This window comes from Drosophila guanche, unplaced genomic scaffold (genome assembly GCF_900245975.1).
Source record: "Drosophila guanche unplaced genomic scaffold, DGUA_6, whole genome shotgun sequence".
Lineage (NCBI taxonomy): Eukaryota > Metazoa > Arthropoda > Insecta > Diptera > Drosophilidae > Drosophila > Drosophila guanche.
In genome coordinates this window covers 5,913,417-5,936,350 of record NW_022995748.1, presented here as the reverse complement: position 1 = coordinate 5,936,350, position 22,934 = coordinate 5,913,417, and the positions used below count along the sequence as shown (strand labels likewise).

The 22,934-nt window shown below is 44.1% G+C and overlaps 8 protein-coding genes across 8 annotated transcripts; 4 read left to right on the top strand and 4 right to left on the bottom strand.

The window, feature by feature from the left end:
* Positions 1-545: 545 nt before the first annotated feature.
* LOC117584050 (tRNA-splicing endonuclease subunit Sen2) lies at positions 546-1,346 on the top strand. The gene is made up of 2 exons (XM_034272790.1): positions 546-1,002; positions 1,060-1,346. Exons 1-2 carry the CDS (start codon positions 570-572, stop codon positions 1,332-1,334), a joined length of 708 nt encoding a protein of 235 aa, XP_034128681.1. The 5' UTR covers positions 546-569; the 3' UTR covers positions 1,335-1,346.
* On the bottom strand, positions 1,285-1,864 carry LOC117584053 (COX assembly mitochondrial protein homolog). Its single transcript, XM_034272794.1, has 2 exons — positions 1,712-1,864; positions 1,285-1,654 (listed from the first exon to the last, which is right to left on the bottom strand). Exons 1-2 carry the CDS (start codon positions 1,758-1,760, stop codon positions 1,350-1,352), a joined length of 354 nt encoding a protein of 117 aa, XP_034128685.1. The 5' UTR covers positions 1,761-1,864; the 3' UTR covers positions 1,285-1,349.
* A 24-nt stretch (positions 1,865-1,888) lies between these two features.
* Positions 1,889-2,814, bottom strand: LOC117584051 (probable proteasome subunit beta type-2). Its single transcript, XM_034272791.1, has 3 exons — positions 2,629-2,814; positions 2,333-2,558; positions 1,889-2,270 (listed from the first exon to the last, which is right to left on the bottom strand). Exons 1-3 carry the CDS (start codon positions 2,717-2,719, stop codon positions 1,967-1,969), a joined length of 621 nt encoding a protein of 206 aa, XP_034128682.1. The 5' UTR covers positions 2,720-2,814; the 3' UTR covers positions 1,889-1,966.
* A 119-nt stretch (positions 2,815-2,933) lies between these two features.
* On the top strand, positions 2,934-4,019 carry LOC117584046 (cytosolic Fe-S cluster assembly factor NUBP1 homolog). The gene has a single exon (XM_034272786.1). It carries the CDS (start codon positions 3,008-3,010, stop codon positions 3,941-3,943), a length of 936 nt encoding a protein of 311 aa, XP_034128677.1. The 5' UTR covers positions 2,934-3,007; the 3' UTR covers positions 3,944-4,019.
* LOC117584039 (structural maintenance of chromosomes protein 4) lies at positions 3,924-8,587 on the bottom strand. Its single transcript, XM_034272776.1, has 5 exons — positions 7,373-8,587; positions 6,682-7,306; positions 6,299-6,615; positions 4,557-6,240; positions 3,924-4,493 (listed from the first exon to the last, which is right to left on the bottom strand). Exons 1-5 carry the CDS (start codon positions 8,494-8,496, stop codon positions 4,044-4,046), a joined length of 4,200 nt encoding a protein of 1,399 aa, XP_034128667.1. The 5' UTR covers positions 8,497-8,587; the 3' UTR covers positions 3,924-4,043.
* An 836-nt stretch (positions 8,588-9,423) lies between these two features.
* On the top strand, positions 9,424-12,276 carry LOC117584855. The gene is made up of 4 exons (XM_034273996.1): positions 9,424-9,622; positions 10,527-11,265; positions 11,329-11,851; positions 11,914-12,276. Exons 1-4 carry the CDS (start codon positions 9,424-9,426, stop codon positions 12,190-12,192), a joined length of 1,740 nt encoding a protein of 579 aa, XP_034129887.1. The 3' UTR covers positions 12,193-12,276.
* On the bottom strand, positions 12,228-12,799 carry LOC117584857 (U6 snRNA-associated Sm-like protein LSm7). Its single transcript, XM_034273998.1, has 2 exons — positions 12,692-12,799; positions 12,228-12,630 (listed from the first exon to the last, which is right to left on the bottom strand). Exons 1-2 carry the CDS (start codon positions 12,704-12,706, stop codon positions 12,313-12,315), a joined length of 333 nt encoding a protein of 110 aa, XP_034129889.1. The 5' UTR covers positions 12,707-12,799; the 3' UTR covers positions 12,228-12,312.
* A 474-nt stretch (positions 12,800-13,273) lies between these two features.
* Positions 13,274-21,232, top strand: LOC117584856 (BUB3-interacting and GLEBS motif-containing protein ZNF207). The gene is made up of 7 exons (XM_034273997.1): positions 13,274-13,441; positions 13,637-13,947; positions 14,010-14,271; positions 14,384-14,807; positions 15,727-16,110; positions 18,741-18,876; positions 18,935-21,232. The coding sequence occupies exons 1-7, from the start codon at positions 13,401-13,403 to the stop codon at positions 19,072-19,074; spliced, it is 1,698 nt and encodes a 565-aa protein (XP_034129888.1). The 5' UTR covers positions 13,274-13,400; the 3' UTR covers positions 19,075-21,232.
* Positions 21,233-22,934: the final 1,702 nt, after the last annotated feature.

Sequence of the window (22,934 nt, the reverse complement as noted above, 5' to 3'; positions counted from 1 at the left end):
GGTTTTCTGCATTCCTGCATTTAATTAGATTGTAACGGAATTGTTAACTTTATTATTATTTTTAACATACATATGTTATTTAATGGTACTGTTCGATCTCGCACACAACAGCACAACAAAACTCTAGAGATGTGTGTTCAGACAAATTTAACATTCCAAAGATGGGCAATTATTAATAATAATTTGAAATTATTTAAGCAGCTTCGATATTAACATTGTATACAAATAATGGTTGACAAGCAACAGCTTTCAAATTACGTAACATTTCATTCCTACTAACGTAACGTTTTTTGCTATAGTTTTTGTTTGATCTTTTTCGTGTTAACCTGATTTTATAAGCAATCCAATATAAGGAAGTCATGAAGACTAGTCAATCATGTGGAGAATGGATTGATGAAGCGGATAAAAGTATAGTAGTAGCGCTAAGAATTCTAACTAGCTAGTTTTATTATATAGAACATTAAAATCGATGAAAGTGATCGATGAATCGATGATTTACGGTATATTTTGAAAATTAGATGGTTCATTTCGGTATATTTAATCGATCCCCGGTCACACTGTACTCAAGTATGCAGTTCACATTTCAATGTAAAAAAAAGCGTTGCAGTTTTAGAAATTCCAATGCAACGCCCCTTCCGGAGCAAGGTGAACGCTATCACGGTGTCTTTACTGGGCTCTCTGTAGAGATATCAGAGCCTACCCAGGCAAAGTCGCTTCATGACAGTGGCTGCTATGGAAAAGGCAGCAAGTCTCGGGGTGGACCGGCATCGGGCGATGAAGACGAAACTCTGCTTCTTGGACTGGAGGAGTCTTGTTTTCTGGCCTTCTATTTGAAAGTACTCGACATACAGAACCTATCCGGCACGAGTCTGGGTTGGGAAGAATTTCTGAAAGCCGCTAAGGATCTAAACGACAGATTTGTTGAGAATTTGGCATGCTACCTGTATTTGAAATCCAAGAATTGGGTCATCAAGAGTGGAATCAAGTTTGGCGGAGACTTTCGTAAGTATTGGGAAAACAGCACTTTTTATTCTGATAATATGCCGTCCTGTCCTGCAGTTATCTACAAGCAAAGTCCACAGCATTTCCATGCCAGCTTTCTGGTCATCGTGCAGACTCCCGCCGATTTTGACTACTACCAGCCAAAGAACCTCAAGGGTGTCCAACGTGTGGCCGAAACGTCCGACAAAGATGTACTCCTGCTCACAGTCGTTCAACCCAAGGAAGATGACTCCAACTTAGCCACACCCGAAGCTCTTAAGGACATTTCCGTCACGGAAACAATTGTTCGTCGCTTCAATTATTCATCATTCGTGCAAAGTAAACAAAAATAATAACAAAACTAAGTACTAGAGTTTCTCCAAGCGATGCTTCTTGGGTATTCCGGTGCTGCGGTAGTCGGACCGCTCCTGAAGATAGATTTTTCTGCACTCCTCCTTGAAGGCATCATTCTGATACCAGAGCGTTAGGCAGTCCCTCAGTGCAGAGTTCTCTTTGCGACAGGTGGCCACCATGAAGATGCTGCTGGTCTTGCAGCACTCCTCAAAATCTTTGACTTCCTTTGTGCATAACTCTGCCTTAGCCCGGTCTCGCATTATCTTGGGTATCAGCACCTCGACCTCCACCTTGCGCAATTTTGTGTCATTCGGGTCGCCTAGCATCGGAGTTCCTGGTTAATGGATGTATTCCTTTGATAAAATCTGGCACTTACCAAGTCCATGGGGATTGCGTGGATCAGCCTGTTGTTCTATGTAGCTCATAATATGTATTTCAAATATTTTATTTCAATATATTTTTGTTTTGTCAGTGAATGTGCCTGCTCTAGTGTGACCGTATGGAAATCAAAACAAGGTGGAAGATAAATACCAAAAATGAAATTATTTTCTTGTAGAATTCGTACCAAAGAAGCCAGTCACCCAGGCGCATTTTTTTTTATTATAAACGTTGCATTTTAAATGCTGAAAACCTAACTAGATGCATTGTAATCGGTCAGGCTCTGGGCACTGATTGGCTCCAGGTTGCGTACACCATCCTTGTCCACGACAGAGACATTGAAGTTCTTCAGATTGACGACCAAACGCTTTTGTATCTCCACGATGCACTTCTTGAAGATATCGTAAGCCTCATCCTGGGTGATGTTGGGGTGCCAGTAGCGATCGTAGATGCTGGAGCAGAACATGGCACCGTAGCCATGACCGGCGTAGTTCAGAGACTTTGCATTGGCCAGATAGTCGATGAAAGCCAGCTCTGCGCCCTCCGTTTCATCATAGCTGTGGGAGATCGTAATGCAGTTCGAAAACACGCTTAATCATTGAAGAACATAGTAGCTTACCCAGCGACAAACATGAAGACCTGGTAGGGTGTGCGGCTGCGAAGATAATCGGCCAGATTCTTGCGCGTAAAATGGGCTGCCGCACGCGGGCTCAGGTCGTAGCCATTGCGCATTTTGTACAGGGCAATATTCTTCGAAATAAACTCGGTAAACTGCTCGGTGTCGCCCGACTCGCCAGTGGTTGAAATTAGCAAGTTGTCCGAGACCTTGTGAATTTTGTTCTGATCTGCAAGAGGTAAAAAGTTTCGCCAACAATTGAGACACAAGCCGCCATCGAATTTATTTCTGCTGCTCACCTTCTTTCATTACGATAATGGAACGGGCATGAGTTGTGTCTGCCGCCAGCATAACAAAATCCTTGCCCTTGATACCCAAAAGCGTCTCCATCTTGCACTTATTAATATAACTTTACGGGTTTCTAAAGAGTTTTCAAGTTAGTTGTTTTGCCGGATGACAAGCATTTGTGTAGGCCAGTGTGACCGCGGATTTGTATCGATAAGATATGCCGTTGAACACTCAAAAGTATACCGAAATATACTGAATAAAATAAATGTGCTGGAATAATACTAAAATCCCGCTAATATGCAAACCTAATGCTAATGCGAGCACACCATAATCACCATTCCATTCACAATTTCACAAGATTTATTGTTTTTGTTGTTAATTTATATTGCGATGCAGGCTCCTCCTCCCGAACATTGCCCTGGCGTTGAGAGCGAGCAGGCTGGACAGGTGAGCGCCTGTGCCGGCTGTCCAAATCAGAGCATATGCAGCGATCCGAACAAGAAGCTCGAGGATCCGGGCAAGGCGCTGGTGACCGCTGCACTGAAGGATGTCAAACACAAGCTGCTGATCCTCTCCGGCAAAGGGGGAGTGGGCAAGAGCACAGTGACCACGCTGCTGACACGCTACCTGGCCAGGAGTTGTCCGGATAGCAATTTCGGTGTGCTGGACATTGACATCTGCGGACCATCGCAGCCGCGTCTGATGGGCGCCCTGGGAGAGAATGTGCATCAGTCGGGATCGGGCTGGTCCCCGGTGGGCATAGACGACAATGTGTGCCTGATGTCAATTGGATTTCTGCTGGGATCCGTGGATGATGCCATTATTTGGCGTGGACCCAAAAAAAATGGAATGATTCGTCAGTTCCTGAGCGAAGTGGACTGGGGAAACTTGGATCTACTGCTGCTGGACACACCGCCCGGAACCTCGGATGAGCATCTGTCTGTGGTTTCCTATCTGAAAGATGACAATGCACCCGACTCGGTGCGTGCCATAATTGTGACCACACCCCAGGAGGTTGCACTGCTGGACGTACGCAAGGAGATCAATTTCTGCAAGAAGCAGCGCATACCCATTGTGGGTGTCATCGAGAACATGAGTAGCTTCCGGTGTGGCCATTGCGGCCACAGTTCCGAAATCTTTCCAGCCAAAACCGGCGGAGCTGCCGCCATGTGCGCGGAAATGGAAGTGCCACTGCTTGGCTCGCTACCCCTTGATCCGGTCATAGCCAAGGCATGCGATGCCGGGGAGGACATCACATCCATTAAGAATGCCACCACAGAAGCCCTGGAGGGCATTTGTTCAAAGATTATGAGTAACTTTAGTTAGATTTAAATGATTTGTTTGTTAATGCTTAATATATAACTCTGATCGGAGGTCTAAAGTGTCGCAGGGACACACAATATTTGTAACTTTTGTTCATCTTATCTTACGCTTGTGGCGGCGAATTGGGTGGGCTTTCTAGCGACATGTTTGTGGTTAATCTGCCGGTGGCATTTGCTTCCTGTATGGCCTGTGACATAGCGGTACTCTCCACGGGTGGTGCAAATGTTGTATCTCTGCCTGGTCCCACTGTCGACAGCTGTTTCTCCTGTTGCTGCTCCTCTTCTAATGGATTCTCGATGTTACTGTTGGTTCGTGGAATAATTGTGTTTTCCATGCAAGTTGTATTCTCTTCAGCATTTAAGTTGCTAGCAATTGTCGCACCCATTGTGCAGGCCATGCGCGGCGGTTGCTCCGGCAGCTGTGGCGGCTTATTTAGCATTGTAATGTTCTGCGTGCAATCATTCACCTTGTAGATGCCCACCAAATGGTTGGCCAGCTCAAACATGTTTACGCGCAGCGACACAATAATGAATTGAGCATTTTTCGTGCGCTCCTATAAAGAATGAAAGATAATTAAAGATAAACCTTCTTAAGATCTCCGCTTGCTGCTACTCACCTTTATGTAATGCGCCACAATGGAAACATTCTTGAAATCCAACGCCGCATCGATTTCATCCATAAAGTACAGCGGCGAGGGCTTGTAGTAATGCAGGGCAAAGACCAGCGCCAAAGAGGACAATGTCTTCTCACCGCCAGAGAGATTCGAAATATATTTCCAGCTTTTTTTGGGCGGCCGCACGGTGAAGTTAACACCCTCCGTGAATGGATCCATGGAGTCGACCAGCTCCAGCTCGGCATCGCCGCCTTGGGTGATCATTTGATACATTTCCTTGAGCTTGTGTGTAATGATGCCAAAGCCATCCATGAACTCCTTGTAGCGACGCTTGCGCACCTCCTCGAACTTGTCGCGCATCTCGTTACGCTTTGAGGTGATGTCTTCGAGCACGCGCACGCGATCCAAGTAAACATTTCGCTTCTCATTGAAGTCCTTGATGCAATTGAGGTTTGGCTTCTTCTGCAGCTGCTCCTCGAGCACCGTTTCCTTGTACTGCATGTCGCTCAGAGCCTCCGCATTGAGTTCATCTTCGGTGAGTTCTTTCAGCGGCATCAACGGCTCCGTTTCGCCTGGTATATCGTTGAGCTTGAGCGGCTTTAGTTTCGCCTGATAGCCAGGTATTTCCACATTGACCATGCGATCAATTATGCCCTTTACACTCTGCACTTTTGCCTCCATTTCGATGCGGTCAATGTTGCGTTGATTCTCCTGCTTGCTGAGCTCATCGATTTGTTTCTTCAAATCCGATGACTGACTCTTGGCATTGTCTATGGCCTCGGCTGCCTCTTCCGCGGCCTTCTCCAGATCTTCCTTGTGCTCCTGAAACCTTTGTCGCTGATCACTCAACGCGCGCAGCTTCTCCTCCGCTGTCTTTATGTTCTCCCGCAGATTATTATTGTTTTCGGTGATCTTCTCAATGTTCCGCTCCGCTGTGCTCAGCGCCACATTCATGGAGCGTATGTTGGCAGATAATTTCTCAATTTGCGTGGCTGTTTTCTTGATCTTCGCCTCCACAGGCTTCACATTGTCGTTTCGCAGCGCTGTGTACTGCCCTTGAATCTCTTCGATTTGGCTGCTCATTGCCTGCTCAGCGAACACCGCCTGCTCCAGTTCCTGCTTGGCCGTTTCTATTTGTTCCTCTAGCAACTTGACGGCATCCTCGTCCGTGGTCTTTTTCAGCATCTTTTGTCGCTGCATGTCGCACTGCTTCAGATTACTCGCCATCTGCTGCTCCAGCGATGTGATGCTAACCTCCAGACGCTTGTATTCCGCTTCGTTCCGCTGCACCGTCTGCTGCAGGGTCTGCACTTCGCGCTCCAGTCGTCCCTGCTGCTCTTGGCAATAGTTGATGCGCGTTTGCAGCTCCTCCGCTTGGATTTGCATGTCCTCCAGGGCGGCTGTCTGTGAGGTCGAACTGTCTGCACTCTCCGCAGTCTTTGTCTGCACTTGGGTGCCCATTTTGCCACGAATGACGGTCTTGCCACCGCCAGACATGGTGCCCGTCAACTCAATCATGTCGCCACGCAGCGTGACCACACGATAGCGTTGCCTGCCATAAGCAATACGTGTGCCCTGCTCGAGGTCTGTGGCGACAAGCGTGTTCCTCAGGGCAAAGTAGAATGCGACCCTCACGCGATCATCCTCAACCTTAACCAAATCGTACAAGCGCGCAACATTCTCGGGGCTGCAAAAGGCAGAGAGATTAGAGGTTGACTCATTAGGGATGAGAGATCCAAACTTACGTATTAATTGTGGTGCAGGAATCTGCTTTCAAATCCTTTATATTCTCCAAACTAATGAACGTCGCCCTGCCCACATTGTGCTTCTTTAGGGCAGCAATGCACATAGAAGCTGTGTCAAAGTTCTCCGTCACAATGTTGTCCAAGCGACCGCCTGCCGCTGTCGAAATGGCCACATCATACTTGGCATCAATGCCACCCAAGTTACCGAGACGTCCTAGAATGCCAGGAATCTTTCCCTCCATTTTCTGACGCATCAAAAAGTCCAAAACTCTGTTGTTGGATTGCTGGAACTGCATGTTGCGCGAACGCTCGTTGATCTAAGGAAAGAGAAGCAGAAAATGTGAGCCAAGATCTGCCATAAAAGCGCTTAAAGACTGCCCTACCTCATCCCTAAGTTTTGTGCATTTTGTGGACAAATTTCGCTCCTCCTTCGTCAGCTTTTCCACCTCCGCTGACTTGCTGGCAATCTCCGATTTCATCTCGGGTATGCCCTGCTTCAGCTGCGCCACTTTGCCCACCATTTCGTCCAGATTTTGCTGCGACTGTTGGTAGGAGCTCATCAGCGATTCGTACTTCCTGGTCTCAGTAGTCTCCACTTGCTTGAGCATTCGCAGCTCCGATTCGTGCACCTGCAGCGCTGCCTTGCAGGAGTTCACCTGCTCCTTGAGCCCCACCAGCTCGTCGCTCAGCTTCAGGCGCTGCTCGGTGAGCGGCTCCGTTTTCTGCTTCAATTCTTGCAATTGTTTTTCCAGCTCTTCATTCAGCGCAACTTTATCCTTTTCGAGGCGCTCCAATTTCTTATTACATTCCGCGATCTCCACCTGATTTCTCTCCGGCAATGTGCGCAAATCCTCCAGCTCCTTTTCGTTCTTCTCGATCTGCGCCTTGTCCTTTTTGCGCTGCTTGTTGGTGTTCTCCATGGTACTCTGGACCTCCGTGCAGGCACGCTCCGCGCTCACCAGCTTCTTTTTGACTTGATCTCGCTGCTTGACGAGCGCTTCAAATGCCCTGAAAGATTGCAAACGTTGAGATTTCTGTGTGGAAAATTGCGGCTTTTACTGCTTCATTTCTTACTCAATTTCCTTTCTGATAATCTCCTCCTTCTCGGCGCGTTCTTGCTTCAGCGCATTCGTGGCCTCATCGTGTGTTTTGAGTTTCTCCGCACACTTCTCGTGCTCCTTGGTGTGCTCCGCCAAGGAAATCTTCTTCAAGCTGATGGACTTTTGGTAGACCCAGGACTTTGTGCGCACCAAATCGTTTTCCTTTTTCAGATACTCCACAGCCTCGTTGAATGGCTGCTCGAGGTCCTTCATGTCACGCTCGGCCAGCTTGCAGCGATTGTGCTTCTCCGTGCGATCGTCGGTGAGCTGATCCACGCGCTGATTGATCTGATCCAGCGGCTGTTTGTAGCGTTGGGTGCCCACAATGTCCTCCAGGTACTCCAGCATGCCCGTTTCGTTCTCCGTCAGACCTTTCGGCTTCATCATGGCTATGGACTCCACCTCGCCCTGGAGTATCAGGAAACGATTGTGCTCCAGGTCCACGTGATGAGTTTTCAGCAGCTTCACCACATCCTTGACCTGTGCGCGACGTCCATTGATTTGATAGTACGACGAGTTGTCCGACATGGCTGTGCGTTCGACGGCAATCTCAGAGCCAGGTACTGTCTGGCAGGTGCCATCGCCCTTGTCCACAATCTGCTCAAAGTGCACGGCCACCGAGCAGCTGCGTAGATCGGGAAATCGCGAGGATTTGTGTATCAAGGTGGAGACACGCTTGCAGCGAATGCGATTGGCACGACAGCCGAAAACGAACATCATGGAATCGATGACGTTACTCTTACCGCTGCCATTGGGTCCAATGATGGCCGTAAAACTCTGATGGAACGGACCCAGCGTCACCTCATTGGCGTAGCTCTTGAAATTTCGATTCACAATCTTTTTGATGATCAGCCGTGGGCCGGTGCTCTCCATGGAGCAGTGTGGCGGTATCGGTGGGGGTATGTATATATCCCCGATGCGTGTGCCGCCTTCCTCATCGTCACATACCATCGCATCATCCAGGGCGTCCATGGCGGCGTCATCGTCGTCGGCTGCTTGTTGTGCCCTCAATTGCTGCTGTACTTGCGACTGGGGCATCCGATATTGACCACTCTTGCGTCCACCACCAGCTTTCGAAGTGGCGGTGCTCGGACTCATCCTGTTGCTTCTATAGCTTCTATTATGGACAATAACACAAATAATGCTTAACAGAAAATTCAGGCGCCAATTTAGGACGCTATAACCAGTGTGACCGCGGAATTAACGATAAAATATACCGACACACACACACGGAGATATACCAAAATATACACTTTGATTTCAAAATATACCGCAAATCTTAAATCGTTTTCCTCGACTTTTATATTCTGTTTAATATTACCAGCTAGCTAGGACTTTCAGCTCTAAAACTGTAATTTTATTCGAGTTAACATTCTATTCTCGACTAGTTTTCATGACTTATCTTTATTGGTAAACAAACTATTGGTAACTAAAACTAAAATAAGGATATGACGCTATTAGAGGGATGCAGGCGCAGTAGCTTTCCCAAGGAATCATGCCTGGCACTAATTAGAAATCGAAACGAGTTGGCAGCACCTCAATGCAACGTTATTTTCAACGTCGAATTCAAATTTACAAAATTAAAGCAAGCAACAAATAAAAATATTCGCCCACGGGCCTCTATATGTGTAAATCTAAAAAAAATTGAAAAATTAATAATGTACTTATTGTCCAATTACTATATTCAAAATATCTTGTCTGATTTTCAGCTCAGTCTGTTGAAGAGAGAGAGAGAGAGAGAGAGAGAGAGAGAAAAACCGTCTAAAGAGCTTTCTCTAAGGCGCTCTCTATAAAGAGAAATGACCAAATATAAAAACATATATAGCCAGGCCTGCATCCCACAAGACTTCAGTCACAAATTGGCATCGGCGTTGGCTTTGTGCGGCGGTAGCGGAACAAGCTCGGGAGCACTTTCAAAACGTTTCATTTGCCGGTGGTGCGGTTGGTGCTGCGGTCTTAGTTTTTCCAAGCAGAAAGACAAAACAAAATATTGGACACACGCAAACTGGAAATTAAGCTAACAAAATGCTGCGCCCCGGGGAAAATGTAAATTGGCAAACTGGTTTCACAGTCAAGGTCGTCGCTTCCGCCCAGCGACGTTGGCATCAGACGGCGTTATCAATGCAAAACTTCAACCCACTCCCACTAAGTGCTCTGTCCAGCATTATCGTTGTTATGCTGTTGATTATGTCGACCGTGTCGTCGCTGGATGCTATGCGCATTGGTAATTTCTCCACTTTTGTTTTGGGTGTGAAGCGAGCCTCTTGATTGGGTGCGTGTCTCTCTGTCGTGTCGTGTTTCTCTCTTTGTATTTTGGCATGCCGCATGCGGCCGCGCACATTGGGTGTGAAAGTTGTCGATCTGTTGCATAACGAATAGAGCCAAACCAAGACTGGACGGGGCCAGGTTCCCCGAACACCCAAAAGACTGTGCATTGAACCCAAATGACAGTTCAGTTGCTGAAATTTTCCTGACCCGCTGCCATGGCAAAGTTAAATGATAAATTTACTTTCTAAATGCGCTGCAACCCAACAGCTGAGCAGCACACACACATAGGCATAGACACACAGATGGCTTAGATTACGGTACAGCTGTAGACATATCTTGAGTTAGCATCTGCATTGCTGCGTGTGTGTGTGTGTGTGCTGGTCGCTTGCCCAATCTGACTTGAGTTACGATCTGGTGCGGCTACGGGCCATTGCTATTGCTATTGGCCAGGCCTGGCCAATTCATGATGCAAACGCATTTCAATTTATCTGCTACAATGTTGTGGTACACCACATAGCCATAGCCACAGTGTAGGCGGCAGAGGGAGCCGTGCAAAAACGCATCCGCTTTACTTCAACTGCTTTATGACTGCCTTACCATCTATCGTTCGAGTGTCGTCCGCTGTGTGTGTTGGCTGGCACCGTTATTCCTCCCCCTACAATCTCTGCAACGCCCATGCCACAATTCCAATGCGTGCAAGCAGTGCAATGGCAAGCACGAGTATTGCTGCAATACAACAGACAGACAGTCCAATGGCTAACTCTACTTTTGGTGTTGACGTGAGGCTGCTACTAATTGGGTCAACGCATTAATTAGTTTTCCTTGTTAATTACACAAAGATCTCTCACACCAATTTGCAGACAATGATGGAATAATCAGCAGCAGCAGCAACCACAGTCGTCATCGGCGTTCGACTTCCACAGCCAGTTGCATGCATGATGCACGCTTCTATCGCAATCCGCATAGACCGGTGCACAAGATCTGGACGAATAGCGAGTGTGCCAAGTATTTCCTGTGTCTCGATGGTGAGGTATTTGAATTCAAGTGCTCCGAGGGACTGCTCTTCGATGTGGTGCGTCAGATCTGCGACTTCAAGGCGAATGTCGATAATTGTGATGTGAGCGCAGAGACGCCGGCACCCAAGCCGCTGCTGGAAATGGCCGATTGTGCGGATGAATATCAGCTGGGCTGTGCCGATGGCACTTGTCTGCCTCAGGAATACTTCTGCGATGGCTCCGTGGATTGCCCGGATGGCTCCGATGAGGGCTGGTGCGATGTGGAGCATGATCCAAATGCAGCTGGCGCGTGCGACTCGCGAAAGTGCCAATTGCCGCATTGTTTCTGCTCAAAGGATGGCACACAGATCCCAGGAAATCTCGCTAAGCAGTCTGTACCTCAGATGATATTGCTGACCTTCGATGATGCCATTAATCATGACAATTGGGAGCTCTTCTCGAAGGTGCTGTTTACACAGAATCGTCGCAATCCGAATGGTTGCCCCATCAAGGGCACATTCTATGTGTCGCATCCGTTTACCAATTATCAATATGTGCAGAAACTATGGAACGATGGGCACGAGATTGCTGTGCACTCAGTAACGTAAGTATTGAGCAGGAAGTTCCTACCAAACCATTACAAAAATCTTCTCTTATCCCCCTGCAGCCATCGTGGTCCCGAGCTGTGGTGGTCCAAGAATGCCACAATTGAGGATTGGTTCGATGAGATGGTGGGCCAGGCGAATATTATCAACAAATTTGCTGCCGTACGCATGGATGAGATACGGGGTATGCGTGTGCCGTTCCTGCGCGTCGGTTGGAATCGTCAGTTTCTGATGATGAAAGAGTTTGGCTTCGTCTACGATGCCTCCATGGTGGCACCGCACTCCAATCCCCCACTGTGGCCCTACACTCTCGACTACAAGATGCCTCACACTTGCACGGGCGTCAATCAGAACTGTCCATCGCGCAGTTACCCGGGCATCTGGGAGTTGGTCATGAATCAGCTGGAAGCTGGGGAATACATGTGCGGCATGGTAGACAGCTGCCCGCCGCATCTAAGTGGCGATGATATCTACCGACTGCTGACGCACAACTTCAAGCGACACTACCTGAGCAACCGAGCGCCCTTTGGCTTGTATTTCCACTCCACTTGGTTCAAAAAGATTGACTATCTGAATGCATTTTTGGTAAATATAAAGGGGAATAACAAATAGCCGCAGCAACTTATCTTACTCTGGCCATTCCTTAGAAATTCCTCGATGATCTGCAAAAGCTGCCGGATGTGTATTTTGTGACCAATCAGCAGGCGATTCAGTGGATGCGTCACCCGACGCCCAGCAATCAAATGCATCAGTTTGAGGCTTGGCACTGCCAGCCCAAGGAGCTGGATGACCACGAAAAGGTGTGCAACATACCCAATGTGTGCAAGGTGCGCAGCAGAGTGCTCCAGGAGGATCGTTACTTCTACACGTGCATGGAGTGTCCCGCACAGTATCCCTGGATACGAAACGAATTTGGCCTGGACTGAGGGCAGCTAACGAAATTGTAGATTTAAGACCTTAATTTATGTATGTGTCGCCGCTAAATATATTTGAACCGATTTTCCACATAAGTTTTGTACTAATCCTAGTCAGTAGGGGAGCTACTTCTATTGCGTTATGAATGGATTGGCAATGCTCTCGACGCCGTCGGCGGGGCAGATGAGCACCAACGCTGTGCCACGACAGACCACGAGGCCCAGACTCCGTGTCGAATCCTCGGTGAGTTTGTATGGCTCGTCCGAGTCGCGCAGATACTCCACTGTGTTGTCCAGCACTAAATTTAACAGCGCGTCGTAGCCTTTGAGTATCCCAGATGCTTCTCGGCCGCCCGCGAATTTCACGCGGATCTGTTTCTCCAGGTATTTGGAGAGGTCCAGAATCGACTCCTTGCGGCGTTTCTCCTTGCCGTCATTGTTTCCACCCACCTGGAAGGACACGTACATGTTAGTGAAATGAAACTATTTTCCAATTGAGGGCCCTTGTTACCTTTTTATCTGCCATTTTATGTTAATTTTTTTTTTGCCGGCCTGCGAAATGCTTCTCAGTGTGACCGCGGATTTATGTATACAATATACTGCATGACCTTAAAAATATACTGAACAACAACATAAATAGCAAAAAACGCAAGTGTTCCCCTTGGAATACGATTGTCTTCATTATTACAATATATTGATCAACATTTTAAATTTCCTGGGAGAAAAGATTATCACATAGAGAATTAATGAAATATGTGTCCTCCCAGACTCCAATAAATGCAGACCTACTGAGTCTCTATTTAAAAGCCATCGCAAATAAATTGCAGTTTGCGGTAACGTGCATATAACAATAATACAATATAAAAAAGCCATACTCATAAATGGAACCTGGCCAACCAGCAACAATGACAGAACATACCATACACGCTTTGCTTTATAACTTGACATTTTTAATTTAACCATAATTCAATAGAAGGAAGTCCTGAAAACAAGCCAACAAAGATAAATATTGTGGTCCAGACATGGGTTACGTAGGTTTACGTACGTATATTTCGGTATATGTATGACGGTCCGTATCGATAAATCCGTGGGCACACTGCACTCCATTTTGTTTTATCACGCTCACGACCAAAAATAATTTTCGCTGAAGAAATTTGTAATTTTAAGAAATTGGCACTGCGCATCGTTGAACTTAAGTGCTTTAAAATAAATTTGCAATCATGGGTCGCAAGAAGAAGAAGGCCTCCAAACCCTGGTGCTGGTATCCTTTTTTAAAACAAACAACAATAGTTTTCGCAGCATGTGCCGTGCCGTGCCGCTGGCTGGGAGGGCAAAAAAAATTTGTATGTACACATACAAACTACCATTCGCACAGGAGAAATTTATATAATTGTGTTGACAAGGGGGGAGGGCGGAACGCATACTTTGGCAATTTCCTTAACTAATTTTGAAACAGGTACTGCAACCGTGAGTTCGACGATGAAAAGATCCTGGTGCAACATCAAAAAGCCAAGCATTTCAAGTGCCACATATGCCACAAAAAGCTGTACACGGGTCCTGGCCTGTCCATCCACTGCATGCAAGTGCACAAGGAGACGGTGGACAAAGTTCCCAACTCGTTACCCAATCGCTCAAATATTGAAATTGAAATATTCGGCATGGATGGAATACCAGTTGAGGATCTGCGAGATCACGAGAAGCAGAAGAATGGAGGAAAATCAGATTCCGACGATGACGAGCCGGTGGCAAAGGCAAAGAAAGTTGAATGTGAGTGATGTGAAATGCGAGATAAGAAAATGGGTTTATAAATTGGGAATTATCCATTTCAGATTCCATGAGCGTACCCCCTCCCATGATGATGCCGCCGAATATGATGCCTCCTCATATGCTGGGGCAATATGGCATGGGAATGATGACACATATGCCGCCGTTGCCTCCTTACCCGGTGCCCATGATGCCGCACATGATGCCGCCGCGTCCCCTGTTTCCAGCTGCAATGGCCACTACCTCAGCAGCGGCTGCAGCAGCAGCGGCGCATCATCATCATGCTGCCGCCATGGCTCAGCAAAAGCCAACGTTTCCAGCTTACAGGTGGGAACATTCATGCCCCGAAATAGACTCCAATGGCGATTGGGACCTATTTCATGGCGGTCGCGAATTAACTTTCTCACTAATTCTTGTTTTTGTTTGATTTTTGGTAAAGTAATGCTACCATAAGTGCTCCACCCACCACCAATCATGCTGGTGGCGCATCAAGTGCACCACCAAGTGGCCCGCCCGATGCACAACAGCAACAGACCCGTCCGCCAGTTCCAAATGCCTCATCAGGTGGGGGACAAACGGCCGCTGTTAGCACAAAGATAATGCATCCGCCGGAGGATTCAAGTTTGGAAGAGTTGCGTGCCCGACAGCCCAAATATCAGGCGCGTCTGGCCACTGCCATGGCTGCAATCGCGAATCCACACAACAGAAAGAGCCCCAGTAATAATGGGTCCACATCATCGATGCCCGTCACACCGCCGCCTCCATCGCTGGCTGGAATATCGCCCACAGGCAGCAGTAGCAACAGCAGCCATGCCGCCGCAAATGCGATTGCTGTCTCCACAGCCATCTCGAAGGCCCAGGAAGTGAGTTCTTATCATAGTTATAGAAACCATAGTCAATATAAATGAGCAGACGACAGAAAGAACCGACGATAACAAATTACAGGACCAATAACAAACGAACGGACTAAACACGGACCTGTACAAAAAAGACAACATCCGTATCACTTCAAAAAAACAAAACAGAAAAACAATTTAACTTACATTTGAGATCCGACCGCATTTTGCGTTTCGTTCGCATTTTTTGAATGAATTCCATTTATTTCCAAGTTGGATAACGTCCTTTTTTTATATCATGTTTATAAATACGAAAAACCCGATTTTTGTTACAATTACGATTATGATTATTTTTGCAAATTTCGAGTAATGCGAAGGCGAATATTACGTTCACACGAGACCACAGCGAACGCAAGCAATTACGGAATACAAGAAATATACAAAAAAAAAAGAACAACAAGAAAAAAAAACAACACAAGAAAAGATAAATCACTTTTTTTAGCATATAGTATGATATATGTCTGTACAATTTTTTAATTAAACAAACAAATTAATGGCAACAAAACAAATGAAACGGCGGTTTTCAATTTAACCACTTAAGGTACTTTGATTTAAAACAGCAAAGAAAACAAAAAATATATAAACAAGATCCACCCTCATGTCCTGGTCCTCATTTTTGTCTTCCACCATCTACAGATCTCGCATTTCGAATTTTGCAAAGATAAAACCTGAAAGAATCTCATATCGAAACCCATTAATTGGGAATTTATAGATTTGATATTCTGTTTAATCGAATTAATATTCGTTCAATCTGAGGAGGAAGTGTGGCAACTCCTCTGTGTTCTGTCCAACAATTTTCTTATGTTCTAATTTCAATTTGAGTTGGTATTCCCCCCCATGTGGACTGTGAGACAAATTCAAATCAATTCCCTAAATTTACTTACAGACCGCCGCATTTGTGGCCGTGGCACAGGCTCAGGTCCAGGCGCAGGCACAGGCCCAGGCGCAGGCTCAAGCCCAGGCACAGGCGCAAGCGCAAGCTCAAGCAGTGGTCAACGCTCAGGTGCAGGCAGCTCATGTTGCCCATGCTGTGGCTGCCCAACAGCAGGCGGTACAACAGCATCACCAGCAGCAGCAGCAGCAGCAACAGCACCAGCAACAGCAGCAGCAGGCGGTACAACAGCATGCCCAGCAGCAGCATCAGCAGCAGGTGCAACAGCAACAGGATCAAATCAATCGAGCTGTGATGCTTCAGCGTTTACAAGCTGTGCGGCAGCCGGGCAATCCGGGCGCTGCTGCAGCAGCCGCGGCCGCCGCGGCATGTGGAATGGTAAGTCTCTAATCCTCAGCTAGTGCGTATGCAGCGCCAAACCAGACGAAAGAATCAACTTGACTAAACAAAAATCAAATCCCAAGTGCTAAGAATCTCAATCTGTACAAACAAAAGAAAAGAACTGATCTTGTGTCCTAGGGTGGTGCCAAAAAGCCAACGACAGCATTCTTAAGTGGGTTAATCAAATTTATTAGATGTTTTTAGCTTAGAGCTTCATCACTAGCATTATCATTATTATGCAGAGATCATATGCCAATCACACACTAGCAAATGTTTATTTTAGCCGGGCTCATCTAATCAAAAAATTATGATCTAGGGGGAAAACATCTCCGACGCACACGAAATTTAACCATTTCTAGGTTTTAGCCCATAGCCTAGATATTAAACAATGGCTCATTCCTTACACTCACAAACTTATACTAATTTTCTGCTGTTGAAATCATTTGCTTGGGATCTTAAAAATAAACTAGATCCAAAACATTGCGGTATACGAGGTGTTCTCATGGCTGACATTTCTGCTTCATTCCTACTGCTAATGCTATGACACTTTTTATTATCCGAAATCCTTCTTAAGCTTCATCGCTCGGATATAATTTCCTGAATCTAACATCCTAATCTGAGAGCTTAACCGCTTGCCAACACTGTATGTTGGCAAACACCTCGTATATCGAATATCGAAATGAGTTTCAACCGTCACTAATATCAAACGTTACACTAAATCAAATTCTAAAAACATAATTAGATTGTAAACAATAACAAAAAACAACTAAACCTTAAAAAAACAAATCTGTTAAAGTTACCGTTACAATTGCAGTACAGTGCAGAAGTTCAGTGTTGAAAAACATAGAGTTGCAAGTGTTGCGCAGGGCCCCCGAAAAGTGTTATACAGTATGTATTGTTTTTGTACCAACAACAAAAAAAGTTTATCTCCTCCCCCCACAACCCAACCTGATCACTCCAACTTAGCCCCCAGTCCCACAAAAGAAAAAAAAACAAACATAGAAAATGCAATATTGAAAGAGTGCGAAATGCAAAAAGATAAGTAAAAGCCAAACAACTCCATTATAATCTTACTTAGTCGTACTTATGCAAGTAAATTATGTAGTCTAAGCAAGTACTTACTCTACTCTATCTCTCTGTCTACCTCCACGACACTAGCATACTATTTCAACATAATTTTAATACCCCCTCCATGCCCAGTCCAAAAACGAAACTTCCAATTTCCCCCCAGTACGTACTGCCTTGCAAGTAAAGACATAAAATAATAAGAAAAGAAAAAGAATAATCAATCAACAAAAGTAATAATAATATCATTAAAGAATGAGAGAAGAGTGAGTTATGTTTAAACTATTTTGCAAGCCATGTAAGTACATTTCAATAATTTCTATTACCAAAAACAAAACAAAAAACAAAACAAAATACAAAAAAACAATTTTGAATTTGTCGTAATGGTTGCTGCGTTGGTTGGTTTAATTGATTGATTGATGATTGATTGATTGATTGGTTGATTGATTGATTAATTCATATCCACAAACTATACACACACACACATATATACTATTAAAGTAAACCTAAACACCGCATTGATATGTCTCTCTACTATATCTATCTGTTACCTCGAGAATACAAACCACATCAAAAAGAAACTATACCAGAAAAAAGCCATAAACTCTAAATGTTCTTTGATCTGTAAATTGTACTCTGTATGTCATATGCTCTTTTATGTTTTATCATTCATGTAATGCATCTCTGTACGTCTGTGTACTGTGTACACGTAAACCTATAGCATAATACATATGATCCTTCCCAACTAACACACACATTCATCTGGTTTTGCGCGCAAACTAATTGCTTACTGATGGTAGAGGTCTGTCCTTCTTTTCCCTTTGCCAACTGATCACACATCCACCCACCCATCCGTACATAGTATAACTATCATAAGACAATTATGAATCCTAACTTCTAACCGAAAGATATTGGAATTTGAACTCGACTCCCTGCCTCTGGTTAGTAAAACAAATGGAAATTTCCTAAATGAGAAGAACTCTTATCTATATGATTTATACTTTGTTGAAAGAATTTTTAATTTGAGCTTTGGTCCGTAGTCCCACAAAAAAACAAAAATCTCCCTCTCTCTCTCCACTGCGTCGTCGTCAGTTCAGTTTCCGAATTGTAAGTACTTTTTTCTTTTTAAATTTACAACAAAATTAAGTATATTATTTGTTTGCCAGAAGAAGAGAAGAGGAGTCTGCTCTTACTCTGATCTATTCTACTCTACTCTACTCTATATATGTATATCTCTCTCTGCTCTATATCATACATTTGTAATGCGATGCAACAAAACGTTTTCAACCCACAAACAAAGCCAACACACACAAACTACACACTAACACACACACACACTCCTCCTATTATCCATCTATTGAATAAGTACGCAAAAAAAAACCAAACTTATTAATACTCTTGAAAACAATATACAATCCAAAACAAACATAATTAATAACAACTTAGCTAATTTTGTGTACAATGGCTTCAATATAGACCATGTAAAGTGCCAAGAATCAAGAGTACTAATCCCCGATCTTTTGTTTCATGCTCTTCTATATCTTTGTCTCCGTGCCGTTCAGATGCCGTTGCCGGGGCACATGCAACTGATGCAACCCATGCTGAGACCGGCCATGGCAATTGGACCACATGGAGCCCTGATCGGTGGGAATATGTTGAGAGCTGCTGCGGGCCCGGGTCTGCACGGCATGCCGGCAGGTAAGTAGTTACACCAAACAACCTCCTGAATATACTACAATTAATCTCCTTTCTTCAGGCTTAATGCCAATGCAGGCAATTGGATTGCCCGGATTCAATGGAGCACTGCCTGCGGGCGCCATGCATATGCCTGGCATGGGCGTTATGCTGCAGGGTCATCCGAATATGCTGCAGATGATGCAGCCGCGATTCAGATGATGTCTGCCCGCAGCGCCGGGTCTGTTGCAGGCGCCAGCAACCCAGCCGCAACCGCAACTACAATCACAACCGCAGCCACATCCTCAGCATCTGCATGCGCAGCATCCGCGGCCATATCCACGGTCAGCGGCAACGCTGCATCACCAGCCGCCATTGTTGAGCCTGCCGCTGCCGTTGCTGTTCCACGAATAAGATGGAGAGCATTGGGCTTGGCTAAAAACTATTGGCTGAAACCAACATGACACCAAACAACAGCTAAGCAAAGCAGTCGTCAACAGTCGTCAGCAAGCAAGTTTTTTGAAAAACTACAACCAAAGTCAAGTTCTTTTTTCAATGTATAACAGTTTTTGAGACACACACACACCAAACACACCAACAGCACACACACACACAACTATCATGCCCACAAGCTATCCACTAACCAGCGGTTATGCGTAGTAAATCAGTCGATGTCATATATATATCTCTATATATACAAATATTTGGTTTATCTAATGCACTCTCCTCGCTTCTGTTGTTTTTTCAAAGCGATCAAAACTGTTTAATTTTCCACTAATCCGATTTAATCAATGTCTCTATGAATACATGTACATAAATATTTGTGCTCTTTGTATAACACAACCACAAACACACACACACTGCTAACACACAGACACAAATATGCACACACACACACATACGCCCCGTTAAACACTATTAAAAAAAAACCTCCTTAATCTGAAGCTATTTTGCTGGGCTGTAGATCTCTTTCTCTATATATGTATCTATATATCTGTATAACCAGAATATTAATCGTTGACATTTTATCTATGTTGTCTATTTTTTTTTACATTTTCTTTCTTTTTTTTAGTTTTAGTGATCATATACATATTATTTAAAAACGCCCACCCACACACACTCAAATTGTTTTATCATGTATTTTAAACCGAAAAGCAAAAGCAAAACCGAAAAGAAAATCTTCAGAAACACACAGAACAAATCCTGAACGCTCAAAGCCCTGGGTATGTTGACAATAGCCATAAGCAGCATTTTTTGTGTTGTTTTTTCTGTGTTATTTGTGCGTAAATTATAGTTTATCGATCCTTATGTCCATGTGCAATGCTCTACAAACTGTTATACTACTGTTAAACAAACAAAAACTCCTTTGTTCAGGCCCCCATATGTTGTCTCTCTAGACCTTCGTTCGTTCAGTTGTGGCTGACAAAAAGTAAGTCTTAACTTTCACTACATAGTATATATAATTATATACATATATATTTATATAAAAATATTCAACTCTCTTTGTATAATTTCTGTTATTTTTGGTCATCAAAATGTATATGTTTGAGGCACATTATTTGGTGTGTGTGTGAGAGCGCCAGACAACAGATCAGAGCAGGTATCTACATTCAAATTTGTTTTCCTTTAAATTACTATTATGATATCTATAATACTATACTATCCTAAGTCATTTGGTTATGGTATGGTTGGTACTAAACAACAAACAAACAACTACAACAACACCCTAAACCCCCCCAACCACTATTATAGATAGTAGAGTTATATGTAGGAGGCATCTAGTTATTGAAATTATAATTCACATGTTAGCAAGTACAAAAAACTATATTAATCTTGAACCATTTTTAATTTGTTGTTATCGTATTGTTCTTCCAACTGTTCTAAATTCTCTAGCTTCCTTGCCTCACAAATTCAGCTGCAATAAAAATAATATAATATAGCAGCAAATACTCGAGTACGAGTACGAGTATGCGTACTCCCTCCCAACATGTAGACTCTCAGGCTTTTGTTAATCCGATAAACATTAGACACGATTTTAGCTAGCATAAGTAGTTGGTTGATTGGCAGTCTTGGAAACTCCTAGCTCCATTTAGTTTTCCTGTATTTATGGGAAACAGCAGCATGATATACATAGATTGAAATCCTTTCCCCACTCCGAAGAGATCATAGAATACCCGTGACCCCGCTAGGCTAGTACAATTTAGCACTTCAATCGTTGAAGAGCACCATAACCCTACCCTAACACACTCATCCCGAAACTAATGCGAACTTGAACTTGTTTGTCTGTCTACACACACATAATATATTTATAACCCAACCATAATCTATCTATATGTATGTATAAATACATGTATTACTGTAACTATATCGTGTAACTTAATCATCAGCAATGACAAGTGAAAAACTGCCCTAGAAAATCGAGTGAATCCGAATCTCCACCCTTCCCCACATTCACTCGGGACAGTTTAGCGCAAAATTGATGTTGGACTTTGGGGTCTGGCAAATTTGCCGCACCGTTGATGGGATATCGCCGGCCATATCCAATTTCGTTTGGCCCGGTTCGATCATCCTGCGGTGTTAGAACGGCGTGCTTCAGACGAAAGTACCTCAATGCAAGACAGACAAACTCCCAGATTTGGTGGCAATATTACGTACAATTCTCACAACCAACAAACTAAACTCGCATCTTTGTACACAGTCTTTGTTTCTACTTGTATCTGTAGTATAAATATATCTCTCTCTGGTAATCCTATTGAAAAGACTCTGTAAATATTTGGTGGCCGCATTTCATTTTGTAGAGTTGCTTTTCTCTTATCAATTTATCTTGTTTTAAAGGTCGGGAATGCAAGTCCATTGTGCAGAAATTTTAAATTATAGATTAGATAATGGAAAATATTTAGCAAAATTTACAAATTTATATATATTTATTTATTTATTTATTTACCCAAACATAATTATGTATATCGTGTCGTGAACATGAGTTAAACATGAGTTTGCGGCTCAAGTTTTACGGGCTTCTGGTGGGTGGATAGCAAAGCAAAGCGTTAGTGGGCTTAACAAAAAATATGTAAAGGATAGAAAAAATGTGTGTTAAAAAAACAAAACAAGACTTGAACCAGAGACACCGCGTTATCTGAAGTGTTAACTTATCGCTCGAGGCCACCAACTTGATTCGGTTTCGGTTGGATATATCGGTAATCAATTTCTATCTATTCTGTAAAATATGTTCAGATATTGGAGTTTTTCAGTAATTAGAATAGCCAGAGAAACAAAGTTGCTTTTATTTTGGAGACAGTTTGGTTCCATTTGGATTTGCATTTCTCGACTGTAGTCAAGTTTTAGTCAACTGGTGGTGGTCATTTTCAGATTATTGATTATTTGATGTCATTTAATTTATATATATTGCTCTTAATGTAAAACTATCATCATACAATGCACGCGTTCGTTTGATGAGAGTACAAAACAAAAAGCTACCAGTTTTCGTTATTTATTTTGATGGGCTTTAGGTGTTTTGCGAAAAGAAAACCGAAAATTATGATTACAACTTAACATAGTCCACCAATCTGTCTGTCTTTGCGCTGGGCGACACGCGAGTAGCTGAACAAATTGCAGTCACTGTATTACTAAAAACCCCACAAAACACCCATACCAACGGAGTAAATGTCTGCTGGGTTCAGTTGAAAGCGTGTCACATTAATTTTGCTGAGCGAAAAGTCCCCTGCGTCTCTCTCTCTCTCTCTTTGTCTATTTCTCTATCCATATCTATAGTTAAACGGTAAATGTCTATCTTTGGATTATGTTCTGCATGCCCTGAGTGAAGAGTATGCCTAACACCCACCTGATAAAGGACGCAGGCGATGTGCTGGACTTTGAATTGCCTTTGGCATATTTTATCTCCGAAACGAAGGCACATCACAGTTATCGAGATAACTGTTGGACTTTTCGGTCCTTGTCTTGCACCATACACTTTCGTTCTTTCCACATGCATATAACTATTGCTATAACTATTGATATCAGACCGAATCGCATAACATAAGCGTCTTGTACAATCCACACAATCCGGAGGGGCAGTATCACCACCA

Coding starts and splice junctions, on each gene's coding strand:
- LOC117584050 (XM_034272790.1), top strand. CDS start 570: ATGCAGTTCACATTTCAATGTAAAAAAAAGCGTTGCAGTTTTAGAAAT. Junction 1,003..1,059: donor CAAGTTTGGCGGAGACTTTC/GTAAGTATTGGG, acceptor CCTGTCCTGCAG/TTATCTACAAGCAAAGTCCA.
- LOC117584051 (XM_034272791.1), bottom strand. CDS start 2,719: ATGGAGACGCTTTTGGGTATCAAGGGCAAGGATTTTGTTATGCTGGCG. Junction 2,559..2,628: donor CATTATCGTAATGAAAGAAG/GTGAGCAGCAGA, acceptor TACCTCTTGCAG/ATCAGAACAAAATTCACAAG. Junction 2,271..2,332: donor GTCTTCATGTTTGTCGCTGG/GTAAGCTACTAT, acceptor GATCTCCCACAG/CTATGATGAAACGGAGGGCG.
- LOC117584856 (XM_034273997.1), top strand. CDS start 13,401: ATGGGTCGCAAGAAGAAGAAGGCCTCCAAACCCTGGTGCTG. Junction 13,442..13,636: donor GCCTCCAAACCCTGGTGCTG/GTATCCTTTTTT, acceptor ATTTTGAAACAG/GTACTGCAACCGTGAGTTCG. Junction 18,877..18,934: donor TCTGCACGGCATGCCGGCAG/GTAAGTAGTTAC, acceptor TCCTTTCTTCAG/GCTTAATGCCAATGCAGGCA.
- LOC117584053 (XM_034272794.1), bottom strand. CDS start 1,760: ATGAGCTACATAGAACAACAGGCTGATCCACGCAATCCCCATGGACTT. Junction 1,655..1,711: donor ACGCAATCCCCATGGACTTG/GTAAGTGCCAGA, acceptor CTCCGATGCTAG/GCGACCCGAATGACACAAAA.
- LOC117584046 (XM_034272786.1), top strand. CDS start 3,008: ATGCAGGCTCCTCCTCCCGAACATTGCCCTGGCGTTGAGAGCGAGCAG.
- LOC117584855 (XM_034273996.1), top strand. CDS start 9,424: ATGCTGCGCCCCGGGGAAAATGTAAATTGGCAAACTGGTTTCACAGTC. Junction 11,266..11,328: donor ATTGCTGTGCACTCAGTAAC/GTAAGTATTGAG, acceptor ATCCCCCTGCAG/CCATCGTGGTCCCGAGCTGT. Junction 11,852..11,913: donor ACTATCTGAATGCATTTTTG/GTAAATATAAAG, acceptor GCCATTCCTTAG/AAATTCCTCGATGATCTGCA.
- LOC117584039 (XM_034272776.1), bottom strand. CDS start 8,496: ATGAGTCCGAGCACCGCCACTTCGAAAGCTGGTGGTGGACGCAAGAGT. Junction 6,616..6,681: donor GCACAAAACTTAGGGATGAG/GTAGGGCAGTCT, acceptor CTCTTTCCTTAG/ATCAACGAGCGTTCGCGCAA. Junction 4,494..4,556: donor TTGTGGCGCATTACATAAAG/GTGAGTAGCAGC, acceptor CATTCTTTATAG/GAGCGCACGAAAAATGCTCA.